Source organism: Lissotriton helveticus, chromosome 3_2 (genome assembly GCF_964261635.1).
Source record: "Lissotriton helveticus chromosome 3_2, aLisHel1.1, whole genome shotgun sequence".
In the NCBI taxonomy this organism is placed as follows: Eukaryota; Metazoa; Chordata; class Amphibia; order Caudata; family Salamandridae; genus Lissotriton; species Lissotriton helveticus.
The window spans coordinates 402,015,811-402,030,993 of record NC_136062.1 but is presented as its reverse complement, the minus strand read 5'-3'; the positions used below and the strand labels follow the sequence as shown (position 1 = coordinate 402,030,993).

The following is a 15,183-nucleotide window of genomic DNA, read 5'->3' as shown; positions in this document are numbered from 1 at the left end:
CTGCACGCTGTTTAGTAACTCCCCGGAGTGCTGCTCTCTCTTCTTTTCAAAACACGGAGAAGTTTCCTGAGCGTTATATATGTAATGATATTTAAAATTATGTTTTTACCATTTAATTATTAAAGATATTAAATACTTTTTAATATTATTAAGTTATTATATATAATAAAAAATAAAAATGCATGTTTACTTTTTTTAACTTACATTTATTATTTAGAATTGTTAAGGTTATTTAAGTATTTTTAAGTATGTTTTCTTAATTATAGTAATTATTTCATTAATTTTACATTACGTTTAGGACATTTTAAAAAGTTGATATTTTAGCAAACTATATTATTTACAACGATATTTAGGATTCAATATTTTTGTACTTACCTGTTTGTAGATAGGAATTTGATATACTGGTAGTCAATATTTTGTCAGCGATATTCTGTGAGGTCGATATTTTGATCGTCGATATTCTGTCAGTGATCCGTATCCAGGACCTGTAAATTAAATGTCATTAGTTGATGCAGCACATATTGTGCCACCTCTAAAGTGACATTGCAATACATTACTACAGGCAGGGCCGTACTGAGAACAGAAACCGGCCCTGGCAAGCTGCTCAGCTGGCCCCCATGGGGTCAGGGGCAGTGCAGCTGAGCAGTTTGTGACAGTCGGTTTCGGACGATTTTGTTACCGGGGGCCGACATTGCCGAACCCAGGTAACAAAAACGGCCCCCCAGGGGCCTAATACCAGCCCCCACCCTAGCGGCCTACCGGGGAAATGCCCGGTGCCCGCTACGGCCAGTCCTGCCCTGACTACAGGCCTGCCACCAGTAGCCTGGCTGTGAAGGTTTAAGCTGCAAATTAGACCTGTCAAATTATCCTCTTCTGACAGGCCTAACTCCTCCTTTTAAATATTAATAAATCACCCTAAGTAAGCTCTAAGGGCCTAATGAAAACCCTGGGAGAGAGGAAACAAATGGGGTACTCCAGGGCCCCCTTGTGACTCACACCCAGTGTGTGCACACAGGGTGTGCATGCACACCAGTTCCTGTACAGCATGGACTTTTGAGTCCATGCCATGAAGGAACTGATTTTCGCATTCCTATTGCAGTGTATGTTTTTAAAAGCAAAGCAATGGGAAGGAAATAAAAAAGGCTGCCAGACACGAGTTAAACTCGTAACCTGTCGGCCGGCCTGACCACGGTTAAACTCCTATTCGGGCCCTTAGTGTCCATTCAGCAGGGTGCATGGTATGTAAGAACAGGACATGTAAGAACTTACACCTGGGCCGGCTTCTCCTTTGTATCACTATCCAGCCAGGCACCAAACCCAGTAGGAGAGGAGCTGCTCTCAGAACTATTGTTAAGTACTATGGAGAAGGGGTTGCTCGGCTACAGCTTTCAGCCTTCCCCTACAGCAGGATTCAGAGCACCAAAAAATTTGACTAAGTCCAAAGGTAGACATTTTCAGCGAGTGAAGGCACCAAAAGTATTCGACCAGCCAGGGCCCTTCCTTGAACGTGAATTTAAATTTTCTCGTGCTCTGAGCATTCCCGCCACAAGTCAAAAGCTCCGTCAGCACTTGGTCTATTGGGTATCCAGTCCTGTGAAAACCTTCCACGCCATAGCCTGCTGTCTTTTCCCACTGAAGACATTTGACTTCCATTTCAGAGACTAAGTCAGAAGGTAAAACTTTCGACCATCATAGGCCTGGTCTCTGTATCGGGCTCGTACTCCATTGTGGCCAGTCTTAAACCTTATCCTTAACCCAGTGTAGTGTACCTAGTACTCCCAAAAGCTTTAATCATTTTCGCAAGTTAAGCCTGTCTACTCTGTGCCATAGCTACCAGGGAATGAGCTCAGGTGTAAGCTACTGACACCTTTACTGGCCCTAGCAAGAACAGTGTAATTATTATTTGTGGTGGATTACCATTCAATTCAAATAATATTCCACTTTTTCACAGTTGCTATTAGAATATGATTGGCCCGGTGGACCGCCAGGGTTGGGAGATGGTTTTGGGCCCCTGGGGGCCGATTTTGTTACAGGGCTATTTTTGCAGCATAGCTGCAATATCGGCTGATGTAACGAAATCGGCCAAAACCGGCCGTGGCTAACACCTGGCCGCACCCCCAACCCCCCGGGGGTTTGGAGAAGCACTTTGCCAAGGCCGGATTTGGTTCCCAGTCCGGCCCTGATGATGGTATTTCCATACGCATAGTTGTGATATATGGCCCGGTGTGGCAACTTCTGCTCACGAGGGGATAGGCACATGGGAGAGCTTGCTTACAATGACATGCCTGTATTTTGAGGCCCCATGGTTGGATGTATACATTAAAAATCAGGCATCTGGAGATCTACATAGCTATTTAAAAATAAATAGCTTTTTAAGTGTGGCATCAAGTTTTTTCACACACAAAATGAAAAGCTGGAAAAATGTATTTTTTCATAACATGTCAGATTGCTGTTCGGGGATAAATACATTGAGGCAGATTTACAAGGCACTTGCGCCACGTTTACGCCGCCGTTGTGTGACGCAAAGGCGGCGTAAATGTGGCGCATCCCTGCGACCCATTTACAACGTGACACATCTAGGCAGATGCGTCACGTTGTAAAGCCCTGCGCCACATGTGGCCGTTCCGGCGCAGGGTGGGCGTTCCGGGGCAGGTGCACATCGCAAAAGTGCCTGCGTGAAATCTACAAGATTTCACGCAGGCACTTGTGCGACGCTGCTACGTCAATTCCTTACACCTGCTTGAAGCAGGCGTAAGGACTGATGCAGCACATTAAGTTTAGAGCACACCCGAGCTTTGCTGGAGTCGCGTCGCGTTTGCGACACGACTCCAGCGATGCGCCGCCCTTACGTCAAGAGATGCGTCACGCATCTGCCTACCCTTGCGCCACGGCGTGCCGCATTGTAAATGCGGCACATCCGCCGTGACGCAAGGGTAGTTTTGCGTGACGCATTTGTTCTGGCCATCCCTGCTGATTTGCAGATATGCGCCACAACTCATAAATAAGCCCCATTGGGCTTACGTAAAATATTTTGATAAATTGTATAAACTGATTGCCGAATATATTTCCTTGGTGCGACAGAAGTCGCTCCTGTGGCACTAAGTATACATTTCATCATCTAGGAAGGTAAACGTTCATTATATCTTCTGCACTGCTGCTGGTTGCTGTCAGAGCCTATGCGATATGCGTCCCCCTTCAGGATGGATTAGTTGTCTGAACCTGTGAGGTGTCTGTAATTTGACTGGTAGTTCAAGTGCAGGATCCTGTTAGATTTGCCAAACGTAATGAACAGCTAAACTGACTGTTGCCTCGGATTGTGGTTTAAATACCTTTTACTTTCCCCCCTCTGCCTTCCCTAAATAGATTCTCAGTCATAACATAAGAAAGAAAACCTATGTGGCAGGTGCAAGATGTGAATATCAAAGAAGGTGGAAGGCAGAAGTAACCCAGGATAATTGAAATGCCTGTCGAATGTATGGGGTTTTAGCCATTTTCTTTTTTTTAGGAAAACTAGATAGAAAACGCATTGTTTTGATTTAGTTGGTTACTAGGTTCCAGGAAATATTGTTATTATTTTACGAGCCCTTCTAAGCTGCCTAGAATCCCTACTGTACTGCACAGTAATGTTTTCAGCCAAGCCTCTGTGGAGAGGGCATGGGCAGCAGTTTGCTTCTACCCCTCACTTGGTGCAATTGAGCTGGTGTCAAGCATATTTCCAGGACTAGTTTGAGTTACTAGTCCAGGCCATACAAAAACATACTTATGCTATAGCGCACGTACCACAGAAAGACATGCACTAACTACTGTGCCCCACCTATCACCCCTACCATCAGAAACACAGGCTTAGATAGCGACACAAAGACATATCATATTATTCAACATTGAATCGCATTGTTTGATGGCCTGGTACGTGGATTGTACATTATACACTCATATGGATACCCAAGCCAAACAACATATATGTGGCGTTTCACACTATGACCATTCTTAGATGTTGCCTGTGTTGGGGGAGTAGAAATGCAATAGTTGTTGCTGTAGGAGTAGACAATGTATGTGCAAGGCCCCTTGGACAGCCCATTTGAGTGGGACCACTGACACACGTACGCGTATTTGTTAGGGTGCAGCCTTTAAACAAAAACATGAAACTTATGGTGGGCGGAATTTGCGTAGTTGTGCTACGCATAGATCAGCAACACAGTAAAAAATCTCCATGAGCACGCAGTAATTGCTTGAACACGCGGAATCGCTTGTTTGTGATACTTATTTCCTGTTCGTGAACGCTGTTTGCGTGCTCGGGGGAAATATCTTGCGAACACGCATTTTGAGAACACGAACAAGAAAAAATGTCTCCGAAGCCGGGAAACGCAGAATTTTGGGCAATTCGGGGTTCTCCGCGGAACGTGAAATTACCCAAATTCCATAAATTCCGTGAGCGGAACGGAATTTACCACCCAGGCCTCTTTTTGTCTATATCGTTACAGATATTTTATGCCACCAATGAGTAGGGAATGATAAGGGTTATTTTGCAAGAATGCGTTTCTTTATCAGGTCTGAGGCATTCCTATCGCAGGAACCCAGTTGATTGGATGGAGACATATCCTTCGAGTTGAAGTAGAGAGAAATGTTTTCACTGAGTTCTCCTGTATAGCCTATCAGAGAAGAGGCCTGCCAAGTAGCAACTTATATGACATCTTTCTAGATTCTTATATGGGCCAAATAATTCAAATACTTCCCAAGGAAGCAGTGCATTTAAAATGCCACTTACCAGAGTGGAGCCTCGAAGGATTGTAAAACTAGCTGACATCCATCTGTTCTTGTTAACGACTCTACCATCTGTGCACAGATTGGGAATCCTTCAGATCTGATTGGCTACATGCCTTCACCTCATCTGACTCGTCTAACTTGTGCCTTCTATCTGTTTTGTCACGGAATCCATTTATTGACAACATTTCAAGCATGTGATGGACTTCCTAACTGAAAAAGTTACTTACCTGTAACTGAAGCTTTTGTATCTTTTATAGATTCATACCCTTGAATTTTTCCTCATCCTCAGACCCCTCTCTCTCTCTCTCTGGAGAGTGAGCAATAACAAAAGCTTGTGAATCTATGAAAGGTTTAATAATGAAGAAAACAGAATGGCTTTGAGACGTTTAGGCATTTCTTTTTTATCGCAGCCACTTACAAAATGCTACATAAACTGCTTCTGCCAACCCATGCAGACTTTCTATGGGGGGTGGAACCTGCAATCTTGTGTTTTGTATCAACAAAGACACCAGTAAGGGATTTGCTACTGTGTTTATGTTGGTCATGTTGCAATAATGTTTTTACATCAGCAGTAACCATAACTCCTCTCGCAATATACGCATAATTTGTATTTTTAGAATCAAGGACCCATGGTCTACAGTTGACGATGGTAGGAGAGGCGCTATGGCGCAGCGAGCAGCTGAGCTTGTTCTATATGTCTTGGCATGTCTCTCTCTGATATAGTTATTAGATAAGTAAAAAAGAGGGGTGGCTGTTCCCTAAGATATACAAAGTAAGCAGCTACAGGGCAGACACTACTAGGCAGATGAAGAAAACCAGTAGTGAGACAATAAGAATAAATCTTGCTACCATGGAGATTGCAAAAACCATGGCATTATACTGGTATCTGTTTATGTATCAGTCTAATGGAAAAGCATGCCCATATCCATAAAAGCGCCACCATTGTGTTTAAGTCACACTAACCTATCTTTCACCGCATTTTAAGAGCTCAACGGTAACTACTCAATATCCCTCAATATGTTTCGAACTGAACATATCCTGCCATTTAATAATGCAGCACCATAGTCCGGGTAAGGTGGGTTCGAAAAGGTCATTGACTTAGTTAACCCCTATCTATTAGATGATGGCACAGCTGTCAATCATAACACATGAGACCACATATTTTGTTCAATATTTTTTGGTTTTATTGTGAAAAATATTTGCCATTTTCTCTTAGCTGAAATTCCTCAGATTTTTGACATTATGACGTAGTTCGTAATTTCCTATGAAGTAAGTTTCAATGTTACAGGGGCATTTTGTCCACTTGTCATAGCTCAGGGTATTCGGAGCGAGGGCAGCAGCTACTTACATATCCAGACTTTGGTAATGCTAATGTAAATGCTAGACCACCTCCCTTGGGACATCTCTACTAAGACGTGCTAAGACGTGGAAAATACAGACATAAAGTCGGAGCTACACAGAGGATTGTATGATGTCAGAGTCACACAGCGGAATGTAAATGTAAATGTAAATGTAGTATACTTGTAAAGCGCACAGCTGCCCCAGCAACGGGGCGTCCCGGCGCTGTATAACTCTGGGGAACCCGTCCTGCCTTTCCCTGTGGGATGGTCCCTGCTGGGAGTCCCCAAGGTGGAGCCAGGCATCCCCGGAATTGGTGGGGCCGTTGTGGAGATGAGGCAAGCTAATGCCCAGAGTTGCCGAGTGTGATCCCTGATTAGAGTAAGCATCGAAGCGAGAATTATCGAGTCCGCTGACCAAGGTCCACGACCCAGCCGTGTCGGGAATCGAACCCTGGTCCAGGGCCGACTTCTGCTCTCGGGACTGCTGCCTCTAACCAGTGAGCCACACTACTCCACGTAAGAATATTGTGTATGTTGATATCATCCTACAAGAATATGGCAGTCATAACATTGACTATCAAAATATTGTCAAGATAAATGCATATAGGTAAGCATAGATTTAATACTTACTCCGCACCTACATATCTATATATAAATATATATATAGATATATAGATATATCAATATACATATACATATCTGCTGTCACCCACGTTGCTTCCCAGGAATCCGAGAAGAAAAACAAGTGGCACACCTTAGGACTGCACAATACTTTATTGTGCACAAAGGCAACACATTTCATCAAAAGCCTTTTCGAGTGAGTTCATGCGCACAACGCCCATAGAAATAGACATACACTAGACAGGCAGAGTAGAAATACTGTGTACATATTTCATTTGTTCCAGACTGCAATGAAATTTATCTCCAGTGAGTTTTGAAACTGAAAAGGTACCAACGATTGGCTATATATAAGGTCACAATTCTAACAATTCGAAAGTTTTTTACCGTGACATTGTCAATTTTGTCAGGGCGCGAACATCACATTGATTGAGTATAGTACATTACCAATAATAACAATAACAATGATGCAAGGATGGAAATCATACTAATATATATAAAATAATAGATATTCGCACCCTAACAAAATTGACGATGTCACAGTAAAAAACTTTTGAATCGTTAATATATATAACCAATTGATAGTACCTATGCAGTTACAAAACCCACTTGAGATAAATGTCATTGCAGTCTGGAACAATTGAAATATGCGCACAGTATTTCTTCTCTGCCTACGAATTGGATGTCTATTTCTGTTGGCGGTTGCGCACACAAACTCACTGGATAAAGGCTTACGCCGAAACATGTTGTCTTTCTGCACAATAAAGTATTGTGCAGTCCTAAGGTGTGCCGCTTGTTATCTATCCATCTCTCTCTATATATATATATATGTGTATATACTGTCTAGGTACATATGTGGAGTCAGGTATAGTAAACATTGATGATAATATGATAGTCGATAGTTTGGCTGTAAAATTTTTGGAGGGCCTTATTAAGTCAGCCACAGCCGCTGCAGGTTAGATCTGTGGTGTCAGGTGTGGGCCGATTTTGAGAGATGACTAAGAAAGAAAAGTAATTGTTAATTTAATTTTCCCTCGTGGTCGTCTCTCGAAATCCCCCCTCAGCTGGCCCACTGAGTCACCTCTCTTAATTGCAGCGGCCGCGGTTGTATTAAATTCACAATATTCTGGCACTATAGCTACACTGAGCATTCTCTTGATGATCTGCAGCCTCTCTATATACAACAACTTTGTAAATTAGCCTTACAGAGATCTATGATTCCTTGAACAAGTGACAGACGAATTAGTAACTAATCTCTCCACATACAGTTGGGTGTCACTATCGGGTACATGTCCGAATATCATCTACAGAAATATTGTCCAAACTCAATATCGTGTCTTAAATATTGTTGATAAAAATATCATCCCAGTGGTTGTAGATTAAAAACTCCCATTGGGTGGTATTTTGTCAACAATATTTTGGACACAACATTTCTGTACTGACAAAAATATTATGATACCCCATTGTCATGGTCAGTATATCAGCTAGCCAACACATATGCTGTTAGCTTTCTGCTAAAGACTACAACACACCTTCACACGGGCTAATATCAGAAATATTCACTGTAAGTGCTACACCACCAATACCTAGCCCTATCAAATAATGCCTTTCTAACCAAATGACTGCTGGAGTCCCAAATGAATGACTTACAATATAAGAAATATATAGTATACATTATGGAAGCTATTTACTAAGGCTTGTGTGGGGCAAAGTAACACATCAATTTACTTACCATCATAAAAGCCTAGAGGGCAGTATAACATTTTGCAATCCTTAGTAAAACCCTCTAGCCCCATATATCTTCTGGTTACAGTGGACTCTGAATTAGACTACAGTGGAATACCAACCCCCCAACTTTCTTCTCTAATAACTGTGACGCAGACTCTAAAATGCAGTTTCAGTGGTTTTGAAGAAGTTAGGAAAACTTTACTGTAGGGTAGGTGGGTTCTACTATATCTAGTTATGGTCCCAATGATTGAAGGACCACTTTAGCACTTCTCACTCAATAAATATATACACTTCAAACCCACAAGGGCTTAGGTAGACAAGAAAAAAGTCAAACTTTACCGCAACAGTCTTCAAAATGACAATTACAAATATTGTGTGCCCAGTTAAAAAATATGCACTTGACTTCTTTTAAGATGGTCCCAAAATGCAGGATCTGGCATATTACGTGCAGTGAATAGATTCTGACATAATAAAATATATATTTACATAACTGGATTTGAAATTTGACTCATGTAATTACCATTAAAGTCCGGGTTTGTAGGGCTCATTACATAAAAAAAAATTGAAAAGTGAATATCTTGTAGTCAGTTCTCTAGGTAATCGAAGTGCCTTAAAACGTAGCACACCCCAAAGTTATATCGGGCCACCATGAACATAAATATTTCGGGTGTAGACTTTAATGACCAACTAATAAGAATGAAACGGAATACCAGTCGACAATGTTGAAGATATGATTCCGTGATACTGGCAGTGATGTTGAGGGGATTCAGTGACGTCAACAATATGTGGCCTGGAACTGGGGAGAGGTTGGGGGGAGAGGTGAAGGGTTTTTGAAATGCCAGGGGTGATGTTCAATGACACTGGCATGTTGGGGATTTAATGATGATGTCATTGAGTGTGGCACTGCCCTGGGTAGCCTACAGTGAGCACCAGTAATGCTATAGGTGGGATTCAGTAATGTTATTGGTGAGGCTCAGTGACCTTGCCAATACTAAGGGCATGGATCCGTAACTTCTATAATGGAACGGGTAGTGTCCAGTGACACTGTGGGTTAAGCACCGTTACATTGCAATAGTATGGGCAGGGTTCAATGGCATTGCCTACTATGGAATTCAGTGATGTCAATAGGAAGTGTCTTGTATAGTGTTACCCAAAAAATGGATATGAACATATGTAAGCATCAAGAGACAGTGGCGGAAATGGGAACAACTTTTGGTGGATGTCTATGGAATTTCTTCTTCAGTTTTTGGATCCTGAGATGCAGTGGCGGTGCGTCCATTGGGGGCGTTGGGGCGTTGCCCCACTAGCCATGGACGACCGTCATGCTGAGGCAGGATTAAAAATGTACATGATAATCCACTTCTGAGCATGAGCGCGCACGAAACTTCTCTGCGGCAACCCTAGCTCAAGCTAGCCTCAATTACCGGCACAAGGCTGGCTGACATCGCGGAAGGTGTGGGGCGGGGCTTCCTGTGGCAGTGATTGACAGTACAGCAGTCTGCAGACACAGCGCAGCTGCAGTCTGCGCATGCCAATGTCTGGCTACACATTTTTTTGGACTTGCCCGCGCATGCGCTCATGGTAGAGTGCCTTCCCCTCTCTCCCCAACAGCAACTCAGCGTGCAAGGGACCCGGGCCCCCGGGGTCTCATAAGGGCAGGCACTAATCCTGCTCTCAGCCAATCCTGGCGCAGTGGTGCTGCTAATTCAGCGCCAGGATTGGCTGAAACTCCACTGCGCAGCCTGGATGTATTTGAAATAACTGATGGAACACTCGTCGAGACTCTGAGGCGGCGACACGGCGTGTGATTCGGCCCATGGTTTGGAGAAGGAGCCGAGGTCCGGAGGAAGGTAAGTGTTCTTTATTTTACACCCTTGCCGTCCCCTGCGCAACACTCTCCTGGACTTGTCCCCCCCCTCACCAGCCCGTCTTCCTGGCCGCAACTGTTGTTGGTTGAGGCAGCAGTCTGATTTACTGCAGGGCCAGCAGTATACTAGCGAGTCCCTTGGGCACAGCAGGTTGCTCTCAGTAGTAGTGTGACTTGTGCACGTCGTGACAGTGTGCGGACGGTGTTTCACCATTAGCCGGTAAGACACAGGTCACCATTAGCCGGTATGACGCAGGTCCATTTATTTTACTTCGTTTAACAAAGAGAAGCCATAGTGTCTAAGCAGGTCAGGCCTGCAGCAATCTCGAGTAGGTGTAATTTTACGATTTCCTGCAATTCACAGAGGAACTTTACCGATTTAGCCAGTTTCTAAATCCCACGGCTAAGAAAGAACAAACTGATCTCTATTTTAGGCACAAATGATGCGACTGATTCCCTGATTACGTTTTTCATTTGGGCGAGCCTTCTTTATTCTGCAATTTATTATTCTGGCAGCAGAGAGTCATTTTGATTATTACCCACTACCCATCCTATTATCTGAATACTAACATGTCCTGTGTTCTTATTATTTGGTCTTGTTATCCCATTTTTGTTTGATAAGATTTGCCCAGAAAATGGTGACTCACGAACACTCCCCCCACCAACACAGCCCTGCCCCACCACTCACAAACCTCACCAGCCGCCACTGCTGAGATGGAGTGGCAAGTACTGGTGAGAATATTACGGAATGGTGAATGAAGTTACAAGCTGCTTTGGATATTACATAAAATTGAAAAACTAGCATTGGATGTTAAAGAAAATGTGATGGGAATGTATGTGGGATTGTGAAAGAGATGCAGACATACAATTGGAAGACAAAGGTAACAAAGCGGAAAAATAAAAGAAACTCCTGAGAATCTCACGGGGTAACCAACGAGTAGGGATAGTAAAAAACATTTGGAAAAGGAAAGTAGGGCAGAGTACAGTTATTGTGGGAAGAGTAGGTCAACTAGTCTAAACAATGCTTCCAGAAATGGTCAAACAACATAGTCTGCTGTATCTGACACTAGACACTACAAGGCTTTACCCTTGGCACTGATATGGCTACAACAGCCTCACACATTTGCGAACAATGTCAGAGCCACATGCTGACTGCCACAAGATATTATGGGAATTTACACATTTGTTCTGATATAATTACAGTCCCTTCACTGTGTTCAGCTCTTCAAACAATGGACTTTTATCCTGCACAGATGTTCTGAGAAGCTCAGTCCTTGTAGACCAGAAAGCTGAGAGGAACACATTTCTAGACCTGCTTATAACAAACTGGCAAGTCCATAGATTGTCCTGGGTGGTCATAAGGCATGCAGAGACATTGGGACCTAAACCTTTAACAGCAGAGAGTTGGCTATTTACATTCAAGAGTATTGTAAGGAAGAGAGTGGACCAGGAGTCATGAAGTCTTGCATGTTCTTTACCACTGCTTGGAAAGGACGCCTGAGAGTATTATCACACAGAGCAGGTCAGGATGTAAGGTTACCATCTGATGTGCATATCTGCGCATGCAGTAGCCTTCTTGATTGGGTAGACACCACAGCACTTAAGTGAAATCTTCTCCACCGGGTGATAAGCACAATGTTTTCATTGTCAAATTACTACAAAGCAGGATCCTTTGCTAGCGTTGAACCTTTTTCCTCTGAACCTTTGAGCAGTCCAGAATTCTGAAACTATAAATTGATTTTGAAAAGGGAAAATCCATTTTTGCTGCATTGCTGATATAAATCGTTGTTCGGTGGCAAGGAAATGGCAGTCTATATCTGACAAAAAATATGAGTATGATATCACGGAAACAAAATGGGCTATTTCAGTTTCTGATATGGACGGTATGTTTTTGTCATCATTTTTAGACTATATTGTAATTTCATTTACTGGAGGGAGCAAAGCGGGCAGAAGAATACATTTTCGCACCATAGCGCAAGAGTTTGAAACTGAGGGGATGCTGCAAAAATGAATATAGCCGTCAACAAGCGAGTATTCCCAAATGAAGGCAAAACAATGAGCCAGGCATTAAACTTCCTCCACTACACTCCATCCATTACAGAAAGCAGGGAAACTGGCACAACAAATGAATGTGATGGTCTGTATGTGCCATGGTTGCTTAGGTATCTTAATGACAAGCAAGTCCTTTGAGGACTAATGACACCCTATGTGTGACATTGCATGCTGAGTGCTAGAGTTCCAATTCCCTAAGTTGCTCGTCCAGTCCACAATTTTCTTTGCATTCTGTGAATTTTTTGTCCATCTGGAAGGATTATATGAAAATACTGACAACAGAATGGAAAGAAAACTCCTGGACAGGCAGTGCCACTTGCACATTGAATCAGAAACCATGCAAGCTTTGTGCACGAGTTATGATTTTATTACGTCCAGATGACAACAGCAGCTGGTAAACCTAGAAAACCATTGTCAACTAGAATTCAACAAGCCACCAGTGTGTAACACCTTGTACTCCTGGCAAGCCATTTATTGCCTTTGAAAGATATAGTCAAGTCACACACCCAACACAAGTATGGACTTGTTACTAGCAAGCCTATCCCTGCCGCCTTAAAAAGACATCATTGTGTTGCCAAGTATCCCAGTTTCCCAATGGCTCAGTCCAGGTCCACAGCCTTTACTACAACTATTCATTACCCACCAAAGTGTGGGATTAGTTCTTTGACAAAAGCTTTGCCACAATCATTGCATCACATCGGTGGGTTGGATAGGCATCCACCCATTTTGAAACCATGCAAACCAACACCAGAACTGGCTCCTCTCTCAAAAAGAACTTGAATGGCATATGGGAGTCATCTTGTTGGCTTAAGCTTGGATCAAAGTTACACACTTTCAGGTATCGTGTTAGCAAAGATGTTCCTGCTGAAAAACAAGCTATATTTCCAAGTTTGGGTGCACGTGCATTTTCATCCTGGGTTCACCTAAAAAGCAGGTGTCCCCAGCTGGTGATGGCAATTGTCAGTCTTGGATTATCTGCCTTGCCTTTGCCTGCCGAAAGCAGAGGGGTTTCTTCTGCAAGTCTGCAGATGCTTGGATGCTGGGACTCAATCGCGATTGAAAGCACACAAGGGAATGCAAGGATGGGCATCAGTAGCACATTGCATCTCTATTTAGTTCCAGTCCCAGTTCTTGTACTGGACAGGGGAAGGAGGAAAGTGCAGGGAGCTGCAAATCCCTCCCAGATGAACTGGTCTAAGCCCCAATATTCATATCACGTTTCTGTTGGCTTTGCGTGTTCTCTGGAGGGACCAGTTGGTCCTGGGGGTCACTGGTGTCACCCTTTGGTTCCTTGGGCACCAAGTTGACCATTTCTTGGGACTTGCTAGGATCGCCGTTCATCCCGCCAGCCTGGCCTCCTTCCGCAGCACCACCACTCCCATTGATCACCAACTTCTTCTTTTGCCCACATCTGTTTGGGGGAAAATACACAAAATTACTCATAATATTCTGAATGTGACTATTCTGCTCACATTTGTAAAGCGGGATAAAGTTGGAGGCAACACATACTTCTCTCATTTTTTGTGTGGGTGCTGTCAAAAAACTGCAGATAGAATTTGGGGACACTGGGCTAATGCACACGCAGTGTAGTTTAAAAACTAGGCTTAATTTTCCATACAGAGAACCTCTCCCAAAGTCCCACAAATAAAAGGGAAACTTAAACCCTTCCTGCTTTAACAACCCTTGATGCAGGGATGTCTGCTATGTAACTTCCTCATAACTTCTGCAGGGAAAATACATTGAAAATTGTCATAAGTTTCAATTTTCACACACCGAAAAGAAATAGGAAAATACACTGGACAAGAGTGGCGGCCTGCCGCCTGCGTGATTCCTCTGTGCCAAGATTTAGGAGGTTCTAAATGACCGCTGCATCCTTTTTGAGACAACTCTGGCCACTTACCATCTACCAGCCTCATTCTCATACAATTATTGACCGACCACAGACAGGCCGATATACGACCCACCTCTCCATGCCATTCCCACCCATTTATCTGGAGGCATGCCCACCTTAGCAGATCCAAACATAATTCCATCAATAACATTTTAATTAAAATATTTCAATTGAACTGAATTCTGTGAAATGATTTGATTGGCCCCTGTAACTTGCAGTGCCCCCATATCAGCTTTCAATTGAATCTATTAATAGAACCTGCACTCTGTTAATGAATTTGAGAATCAATTATTTATTATAGATTGGTCAATCTTTGGGTTCCTTAAGGTGCTTTCTAATGAAATACTTGCGTGCATGAGTCAAGATAACTATTGAAACCTATTTATATTTTCCCTTGAATATGTTTATTTTCAATTCTACAAGTCTAAGTGAGTACAGGCTGGACTGGCCTTTTATTCCACCATGCATTTCCCCAGCAGGCTGGAGTCACTGGAGGCCAGCTTTTTAAAGTCCAGGGCCGCTGCTGGAGCATCTGAACAGCAGAAGGGACAAGAGTGCTTCAAGGGAGAGAGAAAGGGAGGAAGGAGGAAGATAGACAGAAAGTTCAGAGAGGAATAGGAGAGCCTTTGTGAAGGAGAGAGGAGACAGAGAGAACGTGCAGAGGAGGAGACCTATACTAATCAGAATTTTTTTCCTGGGCTGCTTTTGGTCCCCAGGCCCAGCCCTGAGTAAATCGATAAACCAATAAACTGAAATAGAAGAAAATGTGTTTAAGATGGTGATTTTATATGATCTCTAAAGGGTCCCGGCAATTGAAATCATTTTTCTCAAGACAGTCTTCCACTATTTAGTAGCCAATACAAACACCTCAACTTTGCACCAGAAGGGGGATGTTGCTACCTCTCCACTGGAAATTATCCCTT

The 15,183-nt window shown here is 43.2% G+C and overlaps 1 protein-coding gene across 3 annotated transcripts in view; it reads right to left on the bottom strand.

Moving 5' to 3' along the window:
• Positions 1 to 10,778: 10,778 nt before the first annotated feature.
• The window catches only part of CD44 (CD44 molecule (IN blood group)), a 186,445-nt gene continuing 182,040 nt past the window's right edge, over positions 10,779 to 15,183 (bottom strand). Inside the window, exon 8 of one of the 3 annotated variants that reach the window (XM_078684322.1) lies at positions 10,779 to 13,780. In XM_078684322.1, the coding sequence (XP_078540448.1) occupies positions 13,564 to 13,780 (217 nt within the window). In that variant the 3' untranslated portion in view covers positions 10,779 to 13,563. The remainder of the gene's footprint in view (positions 13,781 to 15,183) is intronic. The other 2 variants (XM_078684321.1, XM_078684323.1) reach the window with 2 other exon arrangements.